The sequence below is a fragment of the Phoca vitulina genome, unplaced genomic scaffold (genome assembly GCF_004348235.1).
Source record: "Phoca vitulina isolate PV1807 unplaced genomic scaffold, GSC_HSeal_1.0 scaffold25, whole genome shotgun sequence".
Taxonomy (NCBI): domain Eukaryota; kingdom Metazoa; phylum Chordata; class Mammalia; order Carnivora; family Phocidae; genus Phoca; species Phoca vitulina.
In genome coordinates, this window is record NW_022589728.1 from 18486343 (window position 1) to 18509397 (window position 23055).

Below are 23055 nucleotides of genomic sequence, written 5' to 3' on the forward strand. Positions count from 1 at the left end.
GTGTATATATATATATATATATATATATATATATATACCACATCTTCTTTATCCATTCATCTGTCGATGGACATCTTGGCTATTTCCATAGTTTGGCTATTGTGGACACTGCTGCTATAAACATTGGGGTGCACGTACCCCTTCGGATCACTACATTTGTATCTTTGGGGTAAATACCCAGTAGTGCAATTGCTGGGTCATAGGGTAGCTCTATTTTCAACGTTTTGAGGAACCTCCATACTGTTTTCCAGAGTGGCTGCACCAGCTTGCATTCCCACCAACAGTGTAGGAGGGTTCCCCTATCTCCGCATCCTCTCCAGCATCTGTTGTCTCCTGACTTGTTAATTTTAGCCATTCTGACTGGTGTGAGGTGGTATCTCATAGAGGTTTTGATTTGGATTTCCCTAATGCCGAGCAATGTTGAGCACTTTTTCATGTGTCTGTTGGCCATTTGGATATCTTCTTTGCAGAAATGTCTGTTCATGTCTTTTGCCCATTTCTTGATTGGATTAGTTGTTCTTTGGGTGTTGAGTTTGATAAGTTCTTTATAGATTTTGGATACTAGCCCTTTATCTGATATGTCATTTGCAGATATCTTCTGCCATTCTGTCGGTTGTCTTTTGGTTTTTTCGACTGTTTCCTTTGCTGTGCAAAAGCTTTTTATCTTGATGAAGTCCCAATAGTTCATTTTTGCCCTTGCTTCCCTTGCTTTTGGCGATGTTTCTAGGAAGAAGTTGCTGCGGCTGAGGTCGAAGAGGTTGCTGCCTGTGTTCTCCTCAAGGATTTTGATGGATTCCTGTCTCACATTTAGGTCTTTCATCCATTTTGAGTATATTTTTGTGTGTGGTGTAAGGAAATGGTCCAGTTTCATTTTTCTGCATGTGGCTGTCCAATTTTCCCAACACCATTTGTTGAAGAGACTGTCTTTTTTCCATTGGACATTCTTTCCTGCTTTGTCGAAGATTAGTTGACCATAGAGTTGAGGGTCCATTTCTGCCTCATCCTTTTTCTGTGGTTACACTGTATTCTCCTCTTTCTTGGAAACTTCACTTGGGTATTGGGCTGCCATATGTGGCTGTACACATTGTGCATTGTAAAAATCCAGGTGGTACCATTTATATCCTATGAGATGATTTGACAAGTCATCTCCCAGAAATCTTTCCACATCATTATTACTGGATTCTCATTATTCCCATTCATTAACAAATATTTGAAGATTGGTTAAGTGCCAGGTATTGTTCTAGGTTCTGAGGATTTAGCAGTGAACAAGATAGAGTCTCTGCCCTTGGCATTGGTACAGGAAGAGACGGACAACCACATGAATCAATAAAGTAAGTTCAGGTGTTATAAAGAAGTTGCACATGTGGGGGTGAGGTAAAATGGGAGATACATTCTTATATCCTTCAATAATACATAGGACCACAGTTTATTAACAATAGATGCTCTATACTTAGCCATTTTTCCTCCTTTTCTTTTTGAAACTTAAGATAGCAGGCAATACACTGTATGTATAACAATGGATATTTAATACAAGGTAATTAATTAATTTCTTAATAAAAAGTTAATTTCTTCTTTTTAAAAGATTTTATTTATTTGACAAAGATAGAGAACACAAGTAGGCAGAGCAGCAGGCAGAGTAAGAGGGAGAAACAGGCTCCCCACTGAGGAAGCAGCCTGATGCAGGGTTTGATCCCAGCACCCTGGGATCATGACCTGAGCTAAAGGCAGCCGCTTAACTGACTGATACACACAGGCACCCCAATTTCTTTTTTTTAAAGATTTTATTTATTTTAGAGAAAGAGTGCTTGCATGAGCAGGGGGGAGGAGCAGAGGGGGAAGGACAGAGGCAGAGGGAGAGGGACAAGCAGACTCCATACAGAGCTCAGAGCCCGACACAGGGCTCGATTCCATGACCCTGAGATCATGACCTGAGCCGAAACCAAGAGTTGGATGCTCAACTGAGCATCACTCAGGTGCTCCTAGTTAATTTCTTATTAGATTTTGCATTTGTCCTACCAAGATGAAATGTTATTTTAAGAGAATATGAATTCCTTAATACACTGAGTGGGAATGGTTTAAGAATTTTTATTATTACATCATATTTATAAAATTAAGGATACGTATGTGGGTATGATAGTGGCAGAAAGGCAGATTTTGCAAATTTAGTACATTTTTGACACTGGTAAGGTATATTTTCCCAAGACTAGGAGAGCTCTCAAAAATCACAAACTTCAGCAGGGCACCTAATTTTCCCACAAAACACAGGGAAATAGAACTAAAATATTTAAAGATCTTTTGTCTTCTTAATGGTTCCCTATAAATATAGGACTAAAGAAATTTGTAGGGTTATTTTCTGGCTTAGAACCTTCATTTCCTTAGACCTCTTCGCTTTCATTACCAGTACTAGTGGTTGATTTTCTTTTAAGAATCTTCAAAAAAATACAAATAAGTTTAAAAATAACCATGAAAATCATCACATTCTGGATGATGAATAGAAAATATCAAAACATATTAAGATGTTGGTCCATGAGGTTGGCTCTATTGACGCATGCTTGGAATACAGACCCACTTGATACACTAGCTTCAGAAGACTTATGATTTAAATGAAGCCGCTGATAAGAAATCACAATGAATCTTCAACTGTTAGAGTTACTGAAAAATACTAAAACTGAGAACGCAAAATCCACAGATGCGAAGGGTCTTTGGTATTATATTACCGATCTGTAGCAGGAAAGCAAAATGCAATCGTTTGCTCATCCCTTTATTGTTATAGCATATGTGAGATCATTGTGATAAGTGGTATAGAATTTTCCACATTGAATATCGTATGAGAAACTGCTCTGGAGCACCATAAATTAGATGTTTAGCCTTTTACCATATATCAGCTACCTGGTTGGTTCCTAATTTGTCCACAAATTCATAAATGCTCTGAAACCCTGATCCTTTCTCTTTAATCAATGTTGGTAACTCCAACCTCCAAGGGCAGAGGTAGAGATAAACTGAGCCAGAGTTATGAGGGGTCTTCAGAACCATGAAAGTAACCCACCAAAATCAAGGTGTTATCATTCAATCAGGTACTGCTGGCTTCAAGTTCCCAGTTTTCCTCCTTAAGCAGAATAAAACCACATGGGAAGCATCAGTTTACTGAAATGGACATTGTATAAAGGGTTTAACTTACTTCTTTTACAAACCATTGACAAAAGGCAGGACCAATCCATTCTCTTGCATGAATACCACAGTCTATCCAGACAGCTCTTTTGTAAGTTCGTGATTTTCTGCCCAGCTGAAAACAAGAGTATTCACAGTAACCAGCTCAGACTTTTATTTTTAAATTCACTGATCAGCATACTTTAGTAAGATTTCAGTGTAGTTCTTCACTATAGTTTGAGTCATTAGATAACCCACAAAAAGATAAAGAAATTTCCTATCTATTTCAGAAGTCCAGGCCTGTTTATGCTAAAATAATAAATTTATTGCCTTAATTACAAATCAAATAACTGGAAAATAGACAAAAAAGGGCAATCCCTTAAATAGGTTTGCTTCTCCTTTTTAAGATTTATTTATTTATTTATTTATTTATTTATTTATTTATATTTATTTATTTATTTAGAGCATGTGTGTGAGCAGAGGGGCAGAGGGAGAGGGAGAGAGAGTATCCCAAGCAGATTCCATGTTGAGTGAGGAGCCCGATGCAGGGCTTGTTCTCATGACCCCAAGACCATGACCTAAGCTGAAATCAAGAGCTGGACGCTTAACTGGTTGAGCCACCCAGGTACCCCTAGTTTGCTTCTCCTTTAATGTAATATGTGATTGTTAAGTTAAATGCTAAATTCCCCTTCTTCCTAACCCCCTCCTCCAAGAGAATCGGAATCGCAAGGAATATTTCTTAAAGCAGTAACTATGTTTTTAAAATTTTTAAAAAGACTTTATTTAATTGAGAAAGAGAGAGAAAGATAGAGAGAAAGAGCACAGGAGCAGGGGGAGGGGCAGAGGGAGAAGCAGACTACCCGCTGAACACAATGCGGGGCTCGATCCCAGGACCCTGGATCATGACTGAGCTGAAGGCGGACACTTAACTGACTGAGGCACCCAGGCACCCCAGCAATAACTATGTTTTATTGGTAGACAAAATCAAATTTTATTACAACACAAAATGGGAAAGCAAAACAAATTGATTTGTAGAATCAAGTGACAGATTTTTCTTTATAATCTTATTATATCAATATTACTTAAATGTGGTTTCTAACTCAGTAACAAATAAGTAGCTATTAACATTATATTCATAGGGGACCTAGTTTTCATTCATTACTTCACTCAACTAATACTTCAGGAAATCCTTTTTGGACATTGTGCTTGACACTGGAGATTCAAAGATGAAAAGACAAGGAGTTTATATGCTAGTAGAGAGGGCAGACACAGGAGCAATCAATCATTGTGATGTGGACATGCATAAGTTGCTTAGGGAACATGGGGTGTTTTGTCTAATTTTCCCAGAGAATAAAAGAAGGCTTTTCAGGGGAGGAACACTTGAGTACTTGGGTAAGACCTGAAGCTTGCCCAGCAGACAAGTTGGAAGAAGGCATCTCAAGCCTGGAAGAGAATCTGGACACATCCTCTTTGAAGAACTGCTTTTGGGGTATGAGGAAGAAATGGCAGATGAAGATGGACACAGAGGCAGAGAACACACAAAATCCCTGGATCTTGTATAAAAGAGATAAGGCTTCATCATGTATTTCATGGGAGAGGGGTGTGTATGTGGGATAGAGAGACAGAGGCATGAGCCCAAGGTCATGCTAAATTCCCCTTCTTCCCCAAGGTCATGCTGACAGTAGTGACGGATGAGAGTATGAGAGGGGAGAGGACAAGGACTTGAAATGAAGCTCCATACTGAGGCATTTATTGCAACAGTCCATGGAGAAGAGATCCAGAGATAAGTTAGGGCAAGAGTAGGGAAGACAAGAGAAGGAACTAGAACAGATCCCAAAGATATTTAGAAGAAAGAAATGTCAGTTCTTGGTGGTAGATTTAAAGGAAGTGGTAAAAATAAGAGGAATTTAGGATGACGTTCATGCTTCTTGACTGCAATCACAAAATGGTGCCATTCTGAGTCTGAGGTGCTTTTGTGAAAATTGAGATGAGAAGGTCAAGTAGGCAATGACATATGAATGTAAAGCTCCAGAGAGTGGACCTCAACTAAATAGAAAAACCTGGAATGATTGTTGAAATCATGGGATGGGTATGTCCATCTAGAGAGATTGGTAGAGGGAGAGCATAGAGTCTGAGCAGAGAGTCCTGGGATGATCAGAACCCATGGGAAGGGCAGGGGGAGAGGGGCCACTAAATGAGACTGGAGGGTATGGTCAGAGAGATAGGAGGAGAACCAACTAGGATCATGGTTGGTTTTGGCAAGAGAGGTTTTAGAGGAGCCATGGGGGCAAAGGCCAGTGAGTCAAGGTCTGAATGGGAGGTAAGGAAATAGAAACAGTGATATAGGGAAATCTTTTCAGATGTTTGGCTGAGAAGGGATAGAGAGCTCTGGGTCAGTAGCTAGGAGACAACGCAGAGTCAAGGGCTGGGAAGGGGGTATACTTCTTACACATTTATGTAGTTTTGCATTGGTTCACCTTAAGTAGCACCAGCTCACAAATAATTTTGAATGCCATTATTTTTAAGTGCACCAATAACTCTGAATATGTTAGAAACAGCATTCCCTGGAATACTCAATGGCAAAAATTAAATATGGCCCAAAAACCTAAGGGAAATATTTTTCTTAAATTATCAGATGATGTTAAATATGAGATGCTGTGAAAGACCATTTCATTTTTTCCCCCATAAGTCAAGCTTGAAAAAGATGAATGTTTACTAAATATTTTGTTAATAATTTATTTTTACCTTTAAAACATAAAGAGGCCTTCCCTCATACGATTTTCCAATAGAGAACACGTGAATGAGACCTGGATGAGTTTTATTTAGATGATACATCCAATTTTGAATCTAAAAGCAAAAAAATAAAAACCATGTCAGACTCTCCCAATTATGGAGCTTTCAGAGAACAAAAGGTAACAAAAGGCAAAAATAGGTCTCAGAGCTCAAAGAGCATACATGAGTATAAACTGAACAAAAATCAGTTTTGTATTTTTAATTTTCCTTAAGATACTTAAAATTATATTTTATTTTCTGTCTTTACAAATAGTAGCTTCATGTCTTTATATTGTTCCCTTTTTAATGCATACCTTCCACTACCGTTTATCATTAGTATCTTGATGGCAGAGCTTTATAGAAAATTAATCAATGTGTTCTGGGTCTTTTTCAAACTAAAAATTTATTTCCATTCCCCCCCCAAGTATTTAAGAGGAAAAGAAATCAGCTTCATGAAAACCATGCGAACTACTTGAAAGTGTCTATTAAAGTCCCATATATTGTAATTTGCCACTGAACAGAAGATTCTAAGAAAAAGGCATTGTCTTCTGCATTTAAAGGTTATTTAAGTCACACATCAGAGGGCATACTCTGAATAATTTCCCCCATAATGGTGATACATTTGTATTGATCCAGTCACACACACTTACTTATCTGTCATCAGAAGAAAGTATATTTGAGATGGATGAATAAGGCACTTAGAAATACGGATGACATTTCTGACTTAAAAGCCTTACAAGAAGTAAGGAAGTCACAGAAAAGTGTCCCTTTAATCCATGATGTGCAAAAGAGTCTGTGCTGAAAAAAATAGATTTTGAGAAGTACCCATGCTTTCTTTTCTTTTCTTATTTAGTCCAATGAGCAGCATATATATATATATATATACACACACACATATATAGTATATGTATATATATATCTTAAGTGTATGTATGTATGTATATGTATGTACATATCTACAGATATATTTAAAAAATTTTTTTCTAGTGCATTTTATAGCACTTTCATGTGCCAAGCTATCTAAAACCTTTCCATTGCTTTTAATTTCAAGTTTCTAAAACATATGTTGGAACATGAAATACATGAAAATAATTTTGAAAAGAAAGTCATTATCAAGAGAATCAAATATTCTCCTTAGAATATAACAGGAAAAATGAAGGGGGGGAAATCAGAGAGGGATACAAACCATGAGAGACTATGAGCTCCAGGAATCAAACTGAGGGTTTTAGAGGGGAGGGGGGTGGGGTGATGAGTGAGCCCGGTGATGGGTATTAAGGAGGGTCCGTATTGCATGGAGCATTGGGTGTTATATGCAAACAATGAATCATGGAACACTACATCAAAAACTAATGATGTACTGTATGGTGACTAACATAACATAATAAAAAAGATTATTAAAAAAAATAAAAAAATGAAACTCAGAGTAGAATGGTGGTTGCCAGGGGATAAAAAGGTGGAGGAATAGGGAGATGTTGGTCAAAGGGTACAAACTTTCAATTATGAGATGAATGAATTCTGGGGATGTAATGTACAACATGTGACAATAGTCAGTAATACTCTATTATATACTTGAAATTTGCTAAGACAGTAGATATTAGTGTTCTCATAACACACTAAAAAACTGTAACTATGTGAGATGGATGTGTTCATTAGCTTTATTGTGGTCATCATTTCACAATGTATACGTATCTCAAATCAAGCTGTACACCTTAAACACATACAAATTTATTTGTCGATAAAACTGGGAAAAGAAAAAAAAAAGAATATAACAGGATCACATTAATTCTATGCCTGACATTCCTTTGCTCAATTAAGGGGAAGCATGGAAAATCTATGTACTTATTCATTTATTCATTCTGTCATCAACTACCTACTTTGGAGGTTTCTATTTGCTTGCCACTGGGGATTTAGTGGTGAACAAGAAAGAAACGGCCTGCCCTCATGGAACTTGCAGCTTATGAGGAGAGAAAAGCATTAATCAAAGGATCCTACAATTACATACATAAAAACTATGATAAATATCATATCCATGTGCTGTGGGTACATGTAATATGCTGGGGTTGGAGATGGGGAGTTCTAATTTCGTCTTCGAGAGTAGAAACAGCCATCTTTTTGCTTGAGCTGAGATTCAAAGAGTAACTAGCTATTGTCCAGGTGGCCAGTAAAGGATGAGGTGGTAGGAATGAGGTTGTTGTAGAATAAATAATAGGAAGAATAAGTAACAACATATGAAAAGGTCCTGAGGTTCCACAAATAGGGCTTGGCCTTTGGGAGGTCTCAACTTGTGCAGAGGCTGTGGGGCAAGCATCAACGTTCACTCCACCCCTCATCCAAATCACTGCCCTTGAACTCTGACTAGATCTACCTTCCATGGATTTTTAGTTAAGGTTTTCACAACTGCAATTATAGCCACATTACCTCACTTTTCCATTGCCCTTCCCATGTCCTTTGTAGGGGTGGGTTGCATAAAGCAAATGAAATTCAAATTATTTCACTACTTCTTATAAAGGCTTATTAATGGAAGAGATGATGAACTGAGGTGGCTAGGCAATATAAGAGCTTTATGTATTCTTCATATGGCTCCTGCCTCTGTCTTTATGCTTTTCTCCCAACCATTAGACCTAAACAATAAAGATGCATTTGTTAAAAAAACAATGAAAGCTCCTCTGATTACATACTTCTTCTAAAGAGTGATAAACTTCATAATTATATCCAGACAGGTATCTTCGATTTCTTTGGGGTTGCAAACTGCTTGTCTTTTCCAGTGTGTACTGAAGATCTTCTATGAGGATCCTGGATTTGAAATGATAGACATGATGCAAATTGAATGGAGAGCACATAAAAATCAAGCAATTTGAAAAGAAAATTATGCATCTATGAAAAAGAGGATAGCGAATATTGACATTTCTAAAAATACCAAATGTTGGGAACATGTTCTCTTTTGGGAAGTAAAAACTATTAAATTGGGTAATGAATATAAAATGTAAAATTATTAAAAAAATGTAAAATTATAGGCAGATGTTCTCAAATAATAATAATTACTACCACTGATTGAACAGCTACAAGAACTGAATGATGGGTATGAGCATTTACATTTATTGAGTACCTATTTAGGCATGATGCTATGTATTTTATGTACACGAGCTTAGTTAATAACCCTACGAGGTAGATTTTTTTGTTAGCTTCATTTTACAAACAGGGAAAATGAGCCCCCAAAAGGGTTAAGAACCTGCCAACATCACTTTGCTAGTGAGTACAGAGCCAGAATTTGGACTCGGAATGTGAACCTGAATTCTAGTCTTTAGACTCTAAGTCCAGTGTGACATTATGAATACCAAAACAAGACAACACACACAAAAAAAGTTGGGTTTAAAAAAATGTTTAAATGTTTACAAAATTGAGCTGTGGTATACTGCTTTTGCATTATTTCCAAAGTGGACAGATCTTCTAAATATAAACAAGTGCAACTTGTTTCCACTCAAGGTAAGAGCAATTCCCCACATTTATCACCAGAAAGTTATGAAGCTCTGATGCTGATACATCTGTTTTTTTTGCAGCTCCTGATAGAACAACCATCATTCCCTTTAGAAAGGCAATATTTCCCCACGAATTTCAGTACAAAAAGCTATGCCTTTTAATTGATTAGATTCTTTATCATGTATCATTATCAATTGATAAATGACAACATATTACCAATCACATCATGAAATGACCATTCAGAGAAGTGTCAAAATAATTCTAATGGAGAATTGCTCCTACAATGGATTTATCTTAATATTTTCTAGTTAAGTTTGCTAGTGTTTTCACCAAAGTAGGAAAATTATAAATTCTTTCAGTTTCAAGTTGTACGGGATCATTCTAGTTGGATATTAGCTTCTTTGATGAATAAACTCTTAAGCTTTTCAGTCTTCTTTTAAAGTCTCCAAGTACCCTAAGTAGAACTAGTTTTTGGATTCCCTAGTACTTGCCTATCCATTTAGGCCAATGATTCTTAAGCTGCATTGCTTTAAAGTCACCTGTGAGCTTTAAAAAATATGCCACACTGGGGCACCTGACTGGCTCGGTTGGAAGAGTGTGTGTCTCTTGATCTTGGGGTTGTAAGCTAGAGCACTACGTTGGGTATGGAGATTAAAAATAAACAAACAAACTTAAAAAAATACGCCACACTGGGCCCTACATAGACGAGAATATCTATGAATAGTTATCAGCTCACCAAAAGTGATTTTAATATACTATCAGGATCAAATTTAGGCTAACGATCTGGAAGCCACTAATTTAGGCTAATTAAATCTGGAAACTCACTGGTATCATTCCTCTCAAGTTCCATATTAAATACAGACGAAGAGAAGAGTAGAATATGCCTGACCCTTGTTTCCTTTTTCCTCTGAGTGTCTGTGCTGGATATGGTCAACTGCCTACTCTCCTTATGGACTTCCTGTACCGCAGGGCCTGGGAAGCTGAAAACTACTTTTTCTTGACTCTCTTGCAACCTTGATTCTGGGTACAGATTTGGAAACGCTGGCAAGATAGGAAGTTAAGAATGAGGCAGAGGCCATCTCCTGCCGTTGCTGCGGCCACGTCAAGGTCACAGAGACGTGACTGTTGAGAGGCAGTTGGGGTTGCCGGACTCAGCACTCCAGTGTCTAGTCACCAGCTTTACAGCCCAAGAGGCAGTTATGGTAACAACAGCGGTGGCTGGAATGGCACAGCAATAGCTTCTGGACCTCTGGGCCATCCCGTGAGGGAGAAGTAAATTCTACTGCATTAAAGCTACTGTGTTTGGGGATCTGTTATGGGTTGAACTGTGTCCCCCTCTCCCCCAATTCATATGTTGAAGCCCTAAACCCCAGCACCTCAGAATGTGACCTTATTTGGAACTAGGATTGTTGCAGATGTAATTAAACTGAGGTCACCAGGATGTACTCTCATCCAATACGACTGGTGTCCTAGAGGAAATTCAGTTTGGGAAGATGAAAAAGTTCTAGAGATGCATGGTGCTGATGGTTATGTAATATGAATGTACTTTATGTCACTGAATTGTATATTTAAAATGGTTAAAATGGTACATTTTATGTTGCATATATCGGGGAAATCAGGACACAAAGACGCAGAGGGAAGATATGAAGAGGCAAAGATGGCCGTCCCATCTACAAACCCAGGAGACAGGGCTGGGACAGATCCTTCCCTTGCAGCCCTCCGAAGGAACCAGCTCTGCCTACACCTTGATTTCAGTCTTATAGCCTCCAGAATCATGAGACAATAAATTTTTGCTTTTTAAGCCAGCCAGTCTGGTGGTATTTGTTATGATAGCCCTAGCAAACTAATACAGGTCTCTGTTCAATAACTAGACTGTATTTTAATACAGGCCCTAAAAGACCAATCTGAAAATTAAAATAATTGTGGTGTGGCAGTGCTAGCCCCATTTTCCTTGTCAAGTAGTCAACACCAGCAGATTGATGAGAAGGAGCCCAAAATAGCATTTGTAAGTTTTATATTTTCTTAGCCCTTTATGGCTGATTATTATTCCTACCCTAGTTGCATATACTCCTAGGATAGTGACTAGAGCTATTGAGAAATTTCCAAGTGATGTCAACACCCAGTATAAAACCACCTCCCAAAGCTTCCAGGGTGGGTGAGGGGGGGCTCAAAATTTGAAATGCCACTGCCAATTTTTACAGGTATTTAATTTATAAAATGACTGAATTTTTTATAACAGAATGAGTCATCTCATCTGTCATGTCATTGAGAGGGGCTGATTACCTAGGGGCCAGACACATGGGGTCACATTATCTCTGCCTTAAAGATGACTACAGCTATATATTACATATAGTTGTATAGAATTAATGATAATCTTTTGAAAATACCCCAGGCTACAATAATAAAAGTCAATTAAAATGATCTCTACCTACTGTCCTGTGGAATTTAATTGACTCTTATGTATTATTATCCTGAGACTAACAAAATGAATAATTCTAAATGATTGTCCTCCATGAGGAGACAACTGATTTAAAACATTCATTTTTTTTTAGATTCCATTCTCTGTGACATAAAGTGTGATATTTTATTCTATATCAGTTCCACATGACCTATATTTAACGGCAGGAAATAGAGACTTGTTAAAATAACTGGTATATCCCCTTCTACTGAATTATAATTAATGAAGCATGTGAGTTGTTGCTGAGCACCTATAGATATAATTACCAAGCTCCTTCCTTCCAGGCATTCAGAGAATCAAAGCACGCCTTCAGAGTTATAGTGATGACTAAAATGTGTTCAGTATGAACAATAGTTTTATGCACAGCTGTGACTCTAACCTGTTCTAGAAGCAGAGATAAAATACCTTTCTGCAAAAAGCATATCAGTACTTTATAAGGCTGTAATTATCTTTCTGGCAGGGAAGTATTTGTGTGGACCAGGGAGGAATGTCATTGCTACTTTGTACCCTGTGGCTCAGCCTTCCAGAGACTAAGGCTTTTACCATTGACTGACAGAGCCATGAGCCCATCCCAGGCCTTACCAGATATCATCAGGGATCTTCCTGCCAGTTTTAACAGTACAACCGTTTGCCAAAAAGTTGGAGCAATTGAGGTTAGTCACTTACCTCTCAGCCCTGAAATCCTAGGTTTCCAAATGAAAGGTATGTCACTCCTTCCCACATCATCAGTTCACTACACTGCATTTCTCCCCCAGAGCCTGCACTGATTCTTCATCACTCCACCACTTCCTTTTCCCTTGTGCCTGCTGGAAGCTTGCTTTCACTGTAAATAAACTTCCTACATTCTCATCTCTTCAGAGAACTCTCTCTTCTCATATTCTTGCCCTGACAGAAATTGGATTCTCTCAAGGACAGATTCTTTTGTGGCTTTCTCTTCTGCCACTCTATCATGGGACCAGAAGGGAAAGAGGTCAGCATTCTCCTGAACCCCCATTTCTCTTTCCCCATTAATCTACTTCTAGAAAAAGCTCATTTGGCTTATGGCATCATGCCATTCCTTGTTTCTTTCCTCTAACTCCTGGGTACTCTCTGAAATTACTCTCCCACGGGCACACTCTGTCTCTTTATCTCTAATCTTGCCATCAGCCAAGGAGATTCATAACTGCTGTGTTGATTCTCTGGTGACTTAGTCCATCCATTCTCGACCACAGCAGTCTCGGTGATTTATACTCCACTTTGGCCAAATCCTCCATGACTATCCCCTGACTCTTGTCACCAGCCATAAATGTTCTATACCAGGACTCTTAATCTCAGCCTACAAACTTTGTCAAAAATTTCTTCCTTCCGTTTCCTTGTTGCCTTCAGTCATGCCATATCTGCTTTCAATATAAAGATCCTTATCCCCTTCTTGATTCTTCCATTTGACTCCATCATTCCTCCTAGACTGTTCTCCTTTCCTATCCAGATTTGACACCATGGATGAATACTTGAGCTAGTATTTCATTAGGAACCTCAACTTCCTTGCCATCCTGACCTTTCCGTGGTCCTAACCCAACAAAACCTCAACTATGTATGAGCATCAAATCTTCCTTCTTTTCAACAACCACTTTTATTGGTTCTTACCCCAGTTTTTCTCTTGGTAACTTTCTTCAGTCCCTGTTTCTTCCCTTTCAGTAGATAATTTTGCTTCCTATTCCATATAGAAAATTTAGCCATTAGTTATGATTTCTTTTAAGTTGTTGACTCTCCTCTTTATAATCTTAACTAGACTCACATTTACCTCTTCAGTCTTACTGGATAAGGTATCCTTCCTAGTGCTCAAACCCTTTCCTCCATTGATGCATTCTATCCTGTACCATCAATGTCTCATTCCCTAACTTGTTCCTCCCCTCAGCCTACAGACATACCAAAATTGCCTCTTAACCCTTAAAATCCCAAATTTCAAGCAGTCATTGATTCTGCATCTCCTTGTAGTCATTCCTTATTCTCTGCCTCTCTCCTTATTTTAATTTCTAAGAGCAGTAGTCTGCTCTGCTTCTCCCTATTCTCACCTCCTATTCACTTCTGTCTTTCTCTGTCTTCTGCTCCTGACAATCTAATCCCACATCCCACCATGAGAGTTACCAACACAATTTACATTGCCAAATCCAAAGGAAACTGGTCAGTCCTTTTCCTTGCTGGATATTACTGTACACTTGGCACCACTAATATTCTCCCTCTTGAAAGTCTCTCATTTCTTCTTTGACTTCCGTGACTATCTTCTGTTTGCTCCATTCTTACTATGTAAGTATTCCTTAAAAAAACACAAACAACCCAAACCAAATACCTCAAGACATCCAAATCTATTTGGATCTATCTACTCCATTGCCCAGGCTAGAAGATTTGGGACTGTCCTTGATTTCTTCCTCCCCATATCCAACCAAGTGCAGAGTCCAGGTGGTTTTGCCTATTGAATATTTTTTTGAGTACTCTCCTGATCACACTACTCTGGTCCTGACTCAAGGCCTCACAACCTCTTACTTGGACTATTATTGTAGTCTCCTATTGCTCCTCCACCCCACTTACACCTGGTTCCCTTGCTTATATCCTCCAAGTGTGCAGCACCACACTAGTCTGAGCTCCTAGCCCTGTACACATCAGACTCCCCACAACCTGGTCTTCCCTCAACCTCTCCAGCATCTTTTATTTCTACTCCCTGTGTTTGTACAATAATAACACTCAACCACTTCAGTTCCCTAAACAGGTATTATGCTGCTTCTTCCCTTTGCTTGCACTGTCCCCTCTGCCTGCAAGTCCCGAGCCTCATCCTGTGCTTGGTTTTCATTGCTCCTGCAGAAAGCTTTATCTGCTCTTGCATTCTTACCCACTGCTCTCCTTTCCTCACACAGAGAAGATCTTCTGTGTTTACACTGACCACCTAGTGGTAATGGTGAAATGATATGCCAGTGTGGTTCTCCCCTCCCCCATTACACTAATAAGCTCATTAAAGGTGAATATAACTGTGTTACATTCGTGTCTGTTTTTGCAGTTTGAAACACAGTACCTGAAACACTGTTATAGGCACTCAGTAAATAACCTGAATACAGCTCTCATTCAGTTCAGTTTAGTACTAATGAATTAAGCAAGTGCAAAAGAATGCTTACTTGTACTGGATGTTGGCTTCCTGTAAGAACGCTAACAGGGCTTGGGAACCATTTTGGGGAATGTGGACATCAGTAACTGCTCCTTCTGAGACATGGGAGATACTGCTGGGCTGCCACAGGTCCACCTGTAGTGCAGGAACCAACCTATCATTCATATTCCGTGCAGGTGGATAAAGAGCCATGTCACAATGTGAAACATGTCACCTTGTTTACATTCAGAAACACCAAACACATTTTGGATTTAGACTCAATGCTTTCATCAGCAGGGTAAAACTCTTATTTGATTTTGAATTAGGTCTCCAAATTATATCATATCCATAACAGAATTTGATCATAATTTACAAGTAACAGTTTAAAGACCAATATACATTAAAGCCACAAGGTAAAATTTAGATAAATAGTTTTAAGTATGACTTTGATATTCTTAAAAATTATTATACAAATACTTGAATAAGAGAAAGGAGGATATAAATTCCCTTTTACTTTACTACACAACTGAACTGTGGTAGCTTGGCAACGTGTGGTAACTTTAAACAGAACACTCGCCAGGTTTCTCCTCCTTCCCCACCACATGCCTTTTACCAATTCGCGCTCTGCCTTCACATGGCTGTAGAAACATCCCTTTCTCAGGTTGGACTTTTCAGCTAGGGTTGTCTCCTTGTCAAGAGTTCTTGGAGCAACTTGTGCTTCTTTCATTCCCTAATTTCACCTTATCAGAATGTAAGCTCCATTTGGTCACCACCTCATTCCAAGTGCCCAGAATGGTGCCTTGTGTCCATCAGCAGCTCACTGTTGCATACGTGGAGACCCCATGTAATGTTCACTATCCGTTCACCTCATGTTCAGTGTTGTGCAGGAAAGCAGGAGCCAGCCATGTCTATGCGTCTTACTGTAGTGTTCCCAGTGCCTTCACAACCAGTAGCTAGTGCTCTGCATTCACTGAAGGAATTACTGAACTCAGCTGGGAGGGAAGAGAGCCCTCTCTTCTGTACAAGCCTAGAGCTACAATTTTCGATTAGGCCCACTTTGCCTTTACAGTTGTGTAAGTCTCTGTGTTTGGGACTCTTCTCTTCCTGCATTTCCAGCCTTAGTCTGTTACAGGGCCTTGGTCTCTGATCTGATAAGATTCAGTTACCTGATCCTCACTTAGGTGTCAGGGTCTGCATTCTGTTAGGGAACTCTAGAAGACCAAAAATACTTTGTGACTCAAGGAAATAACACCTCTGGTGGTATAATTTAATCTTGAACAGGGTAGAGAGGCATTTGTTTTGGGGACAGAGAGTCTACCTGTTTTTTTTTTTTTTCAAGCAGCTGACTGCTCCTCTAAGTTGCAAGGGCTAATCTGACTCAGCTAATGTGCTAGTCCAACAATAATAGAAAAACAGAAGTGTGGGGCTGGAAGGGATGCTGAGAGGTCATTTGAGCCATCTGTCAGCCCTTGGGCAAGGATACATGTAGGACTGAACAAACCTGTCCCCAGTAGATGTATCCAAACCACATCTTGTAAGTCTCCAAAAGAGGAGAGTCGACAACATCCTCATGTAACTCATATCCACATTTAAGAAGACTGCAGATGTTTTTCCTGATCCCTTACACTGCAGCACAGCTTCATTTTTTCTTGTTCCATTTTTCAGTAAGGGATGGCTGGTTTCTTGCCTCTGTTAGATAAAGTACATTGGTATCTTTCACTTTTCTCTACTCGTTAGGTTTTCTGATCCTTTAATCATCTTTGAGACCTGCCTCTAGACCCATTACAGAGAGAGTTTTTTGATATTAAGGTTTGCTGCCATCCCTTAATGCCAGTGGAGATGAGGATGTAGTGCTGTATTTGGAGGGTAGAGAGCCATAAGAACCTCAAATAATATGAAGAGCCAGTCTGGAAATTAGTTTAGGTGTCATTTTCTAGGGTGCATGCTAAAATAAGAATCCTCATCCTGTAGAAGAGAGTAGCTTCCCTGTAGGGAGGTTCCATGGGAGTGACATAACTCACAGCCTGACCTGGAGAGGGCTTCCTAGGAAACAGGCCATCAGACTAAGCAGTTGGTCTATAGGAAACTAACAAAAATAATTTACAAAATTGGGAATTGTATTCTGTTGTGATATTAGGAAAGTAAGTTAAAATGAATTATCAACTTTTCTCAGGTAAAATTTTGGGGAAAGGGTACTTGGATACATAATATGGGTATTTCAGTCTGGGTGGCAGGCACAGGCCTGTATCTAGATATAGGGGACAGTAATACTCATGTGAGATTTGTAAAGTGCCCCTACTTTATAGGTATTTCTGATCTTTTCAATAATGACTCCAGGTAGGAGTTAATGGTAGATATGTTTAAAGAATGAGGGCTCCTGGATGGCTCAGTCCATTAAACGTCTGCCTTCAGTTCAGGTTTTAGGTCATGATCCCAGGGTCCTGGGATCCAGTCCCGCATCGGGCTCCCTGATCAGCGGGGAGCCTGCTTCTTCCTTTACCCCTCCCTCCTGCTTGTAACCTCTCTCTCTCTCAAATAAATAAATAAAATTTTTAAAAAAAAATAAAGAATGAGGGGCACCTGGGTGGCTCAGTCGGTTAAGTGTCTGCCTTTGGCTCAGGTCATGATCCCAGGGTCCTGAGATGGAGCCCTGAGTCAGCAGGGAGCCTGCTTCTCCTTCTCTTTCTGCTGCTCCCCCTGCTTGTGCTCTCTCTCTCAAATAAATAAAATCTTAAAAAAAAATAAAGAATGGAAGACTCAGATTCATAGAGCAAAGTCAAATTTCCAAGGATGCACAGCACCAAAATGGTAACACAGGATGTGCCTAACTCTAGTGCCCATATTTATTGACTGGGTAAGTGTCTTTAGGATCTTCTGAGAAAATAAGCAACTTCCAACTTCTTGACTTAGTGTTTGAGGAGGTCTCGTTGGCAGGTCTCACATTCTGGTTCTTTCCTGTCAGGGGCTATTCATCCTATAAATTAATATGCAGGTATTTCAAAGTTTATATCAGCCCACTCTGGTCTGGTTACCATTATTTCCTTAGGGCCTGATCACATCTGGATGAAGTGATAAACTATCTTTGAATGGCAAAGCTCGGTGACACTTTATGATGCTGACAACAAAGGATCAGCAACCTTGTCAGGATGGTCTCAGGTTGTGCGCCAACTACGGCAGGTCTTTGCTGTAAACAGCCATCTGATATTCCAGGGAAAGGAGGCTCCTTTCCAGAAACTTCCGGCCATGGAACCTGGTGGTTGTTCCCATGTTTTCCTTTCCTCATAATGATTACCAGTCCCATGCAGTCAGATCTATTTAAGAGGTGGAGGCAATATAGAAGCACCTGGGTGACTCAGTCGGTTAAGTGTCTGACTCCTGATTTCGGCTCTCAGGTCTTGATCTCAGGGTTGTGAGTTCAAGCCCCACATTGAACTCCATGCTAGCCGTGGAGCCTAGTTAAAATAAAAAAATAGAGGTGGAGGCAATTTCGTGCGTGGTCAAGAGTATGAACTTTGGAATCTGAAGGCCCTGAGCTGGAATGCTAGCTCTGATAGTACTGGCTGTGTGACTTGAGGGGAGGTTTTAACATTTCTGAGCCTCAAATTCCTCATCTGTACTGTGAAGATAATTAAAAAAACCTACCTACAGACTTTTCTGTAGGATGAGTTGGAAAAATAGAAGTAAAACACACAGCAGAGAATCTGGCACATAGTGAGATCTTAAATATTAGCTATTTGTTTTTTTTTTTTCTTCTTTTTGAAAAGCATATAAAAAAAAAGCTGGAAGCAGTAAAGATAAAGTTCTACTTTGAGTGTTTCTGAGTAAAATGAAGACTATGATGAGATGATGCCCTTATTCAGACATTAAAACCTATAGACAGCTTTAAGGAGGAGAGGAACCAATAAATAAACCAAGAATATGAGCAAAGCTGGAATGTTTCCTAACACAAAGCCAAACAGCTGGATTTGAAGGCACTGTAGCCTGCTGGCTAATTCCCTGGACTCTAGAGTCTGACTTCCTACGATTAAATTCAGGCTCTCCACCGATAGCATCTGTGTGATATAGGGTGAATTGCTTCATCTCTTTGGGCCTCACTTTCTTCATCTGTAAAATGAAGATGATAATTACACTTCCTGGTTGTTATTTTTATGGGATTATAGAGACTATAGAAAACTCAGTCATTAAGAGCATAAATTTTGGAACTCAAGACAGGATGAGTTTGAATCCCAGTTTTGCTGCGTGTTAGCTGCGTCACTCTGGGGAACTTACTTTAGTTCTCTGTGCTTGTTTCCTCACTTATAAAATGGAGTTATAAAAACTATGTATTTTATAGATTTGTTAGGCTTAAATTAATCAATACCTATAAAATGCTTTATTTTATTTTTTTAAGATTTTATTTATTTATTTGAAAGAGAGAGAGAGAGATCACAAGCAGGGGTGGGGCTGTAGAGGGAGAAGCAGGCTCCCTGCCCCATCAGGGAGTCTGATGTGGGACTCGATCCCAGGACCCTGGGATCATGACCGGAGCCGAAGGCAGACGCTTAACCGACTGAGCCACCCAGGCGCCCCTGTAAAATGCTTTCAACAGCACCTGGTGAACAGGGGTCATTCATTAAATGATAAATGATTCAAAATTCAAAAATAATTTCTTTGCAATGAAAAACTATCATATTTTAGTCTGGCACTAATTTCATAGCTCTTCTGATCCTTGTGCTGTGTTTACTTATTGGCCTGGTCCAGCCTTCATGAAGCATCCACCTGTCTTTTAGGCCCATGGCTGATTACATACCTGGTTCAGGTATCAGTGGAGGTGCAGTCAGTGTCCCCCAGCAGTTTCAGAGTGAGCCTAGCTGTGGATATGGGAAGACATCTGGTGTTTCTTCAGCTTGGGAACAGATGGCCTGCCTCCCAGCTGCTTGAAGTAACACAGAAACATGAGAGAGGAGAGTCCTACTCTATATTTACTCTTACTTTTTGTTGGTTTGGAAAAGTATTAAGCACTTATGTGCCACATAACAGGTTTCTAAGTAAGAAACCTCCATATCAAATTTGTAGTCAACTAGTGTTTAATTTACATAATCATATTAATTACATACTAGCACATATAAAATCTTAATGCACAGAAAAGTAGCCTCTCTTATTTACCCTTAAAATTGTCTTTCTGTTCTGAATCCATTTAACCTTCTTGTATCTTCTTTTAGGATCTTTGTCTATGACCTTTTGAGAAGCTTTTCTGACACCCAAGTTTAGGTCAAGTACCTTTGTTATCTGCTTTCATAGAACTTTTCATTACATCTCATTTTTATAGTTATTATATTAGTTTCCTAGGGCTGCTATAATGAATTTCTTTTTTTTTTAAGATTTTATTTATTTATTTGACAGAGAGAGACACACAGCGAGAGAGGGAACACAAGCAGGGGGAGTGGGAGAGGGAGAAGCAGGCTTCCCACGGAGCAGGGAGCCCGCTGCGGGGCTTGATCCTAGAACCCTGGGATCATGACCTGAGCCGAAGGCATGCTTAACCGACTGAGCCACACAGGCATCCCTGCTATAATGAATTTCAACATCTCAGATGGGTCAAAACAACAGAGATATATTCTCACACAGTTCTGGAGGCCAGAAGTCCAAGATCCAGGTGTTGATAGGCAGTACTCCCTCTGAAGCCTCCAGAGGAGATCCTTCCTTGCATCTTCCAGCTTCTGGTGGTTTCAGGCATTCCTTGGCTTGTGGCCATATCACTTCAATCTCCATTTACATCTTTATATGGTATTCTCATCTGTGTCTGTGGCTTCTCCTCTTCCATGTCTTCTAAGGATACTCGTCATTGGATTTAGGACCTATCTGGGTAATTCTGGATGCTCTCTTCCAAGATCCTTAAGTACATCTGAAAACTCTTTTTTCAAATTAGGCCATGTTCGCAAGTTCTAGGGGTTAGGGCATAGATATACATTTTGGGTGGCTACCACTCAACCTATTGCAATTGTCATATCAATATCTGTTTTCCTAATATCTTCATGAGAGCAGAAACCGTGAAATTCTTCCTGTCCACCCATATCCCTAGTGCTTAGAACCATGCATGGCACAGAAAGGCACTAAATATTCTGTAGATGGAATAAATGAAATCACCCATTTTTTCTCTTTCATCTTTCTTCAAATATGTGCTCTCTCCAAAACTGTTCCAGAGCATTTCTAGATTCCTAATTCTAGCTCCTCTTACCAAGAAATTGATAAGGTAGTCCACTTCAATTTGTCCACTCATCCCACTTCTCAACTCACAAGTCTTTATTTTTTTAAAAGAGTTTATTTACTTATTTGAGAGAGAGAAAAAAAGAGAGCACGAGAGTGGGGAGGAGCAGAGTGAGAGGGAGAAGCAGACTCCCTGATGAGTAAGGGAGCCCGATACAGGACTCGATCCCAGGACCCTGGGATTATGACCTGAGCTGAAGGCAGATTTTTAACCAACAGAGTCACCCAGGTGCCCCCAATTCACAGGTCTTTAAATTTTAAATTTTCATTACATTTAAGTGTAATCTTAGAATATGCTGCTCCTTAGGTCATAGTACTACATACTTTTCTGATGACTGAAGTGGCCCTTTAGCAACATAGTTAAAGAAATACTTATATTTTATGGTTATTATTTGTCTTTGCTCTACTTCTTATGACTTATTAACATTTCAGATACCAGGGGACTGCTGGAAGGGAAACATAGCCAGAGAATATGGTCTCCTACAAGCCAAATTAAAAAAAAAAAAAACCAAAACCAAAGGCATTTGGTAGATGTTAAAATTCTGGGACTCGTTTTACCTAGCTTCATCCTCTCTCTCTTACAAAATGCTAAGTTACCACTTCCCTAAAGCACAGACCCAATAAATACAACAAAGTCTTCAGAAATTTAGGCAACTCTTGTTGATTCACCATTAAAGAAAGATGAAAATATACTATTAACTAATTAGGGGTTAAAATACTCATAAAAATTAGTGGAGGCCCAACAGGGGGATAAAATAAGTCCAAATGAAAGCGTTGTTTGTAAATTTCAATATAATAGAAATTAATACTACTAACATGAGTACTAGTCATCAGGAAAACATCATTCCTTTGAAATTAGGTAAAGGTGGGAAGGCCTGGTGAAGCTCTGTTTTTGTGTTCAAGTTTTCCCTCTAATTCTCTTCAAGGCTCCCTCTCTGTCATAATTGGATAGTAAGTTTCATTTATTCAATAAGTGGAAAAGAAAATGATTTTTAACCTTTCCCTGAACTATTAACTGGTACATTCACCAATTTGAAAGGATTATTAAAGCCCATCACTCAAAGGCTCTTGGAATATGTGGGTAGTCAAAAAAGATTTAATTTATTTGCTTGTTTCAAGAAGGCGGTAATCTCAGAAAGATGGTGTTAGAATTTATAGGATTTGGGCTTGTGTTAGGTGATTTTGTATAGGGTAAAGGAACTGGGATTTTTCTTTGGTTGAATGCTGTCAGAATGAGGGGAATTCCATCATTGGATATCTTGATAATTTTATCTAGAAGGTGAAAGAACAATTGGGGCTATAATTGATAAAGAAGCAATAGTCATATCAGCAAAAAAAAAAAAAAAAAAAGTGGGGGGAGGTTTTATCATTTTTCTGGTTCGGACGATTTTTTTTGTCTTTGTTTAGACATGATCACAGTGGTCTTGTTTTTATCTTATTTCATGAAGGACACAGAATGGTCTTGTCTGGTGTTGGTACTCTGTAAAGCGGTTTAACAAGAGAACACCAAGGTCTAGCTCTTAGTGCCAGGCTGGCTACTGGCTGCCAGAGCTGCTTTTCCTTATCTCAGGATGATCACTATTTTACTAAGGTCATGTGATAACTAATGGAATGCCAAATGAGGGGTGGGCACTCCGCATTATCCGTGATTTGAGTAGTAGGGCCATTGGGATTATAGAATGAAGGATGTAGACTTGTGATGGTCTACCCAGGAGAAATTGGGAACTCAATGACATCTGACGTTGGCACCCTGCATCTTTCTGTAGTACCTGCATAGCACCACCCTTTTCATATAAAAGAGTTGATACTACTTAATTTGTGCCCTCTAAGTGAACATTTGAAG

The 23055-nt window shown here is 39.2% G+C and overlaps 1 protein-coding gene across 1 annotated transcript in view; it reads right to left on the minus strand.

The window, feature by feature from the left end:
- The window catches only part of CPA6 (carboxypeptidase A6), a 524483-nt gene that overhangs the window by 88248 nt on the left and 413180 nt on the right, over positions 1–23055 (minus strand). The window contains exons 8-11 of the mRNA XM_032421607.1: positions 14998–15122; positions 8598–8712; positions 5893–5994; positions 3179–3283 (exon numbers count right to left, since the gene is read on the minus strand). Coding sequence (XP_032277498.1) covers positions 3179–3283; positions 5893–5994; positions 8598–8712; positions 14998–15122 — 447 coding nt within the window. The remainder of the gene's footprint in view (positions 1–3178; positions 3284–5892; positions 5995–8597; positions 8713–14997; positions 15123–23055) is intronic.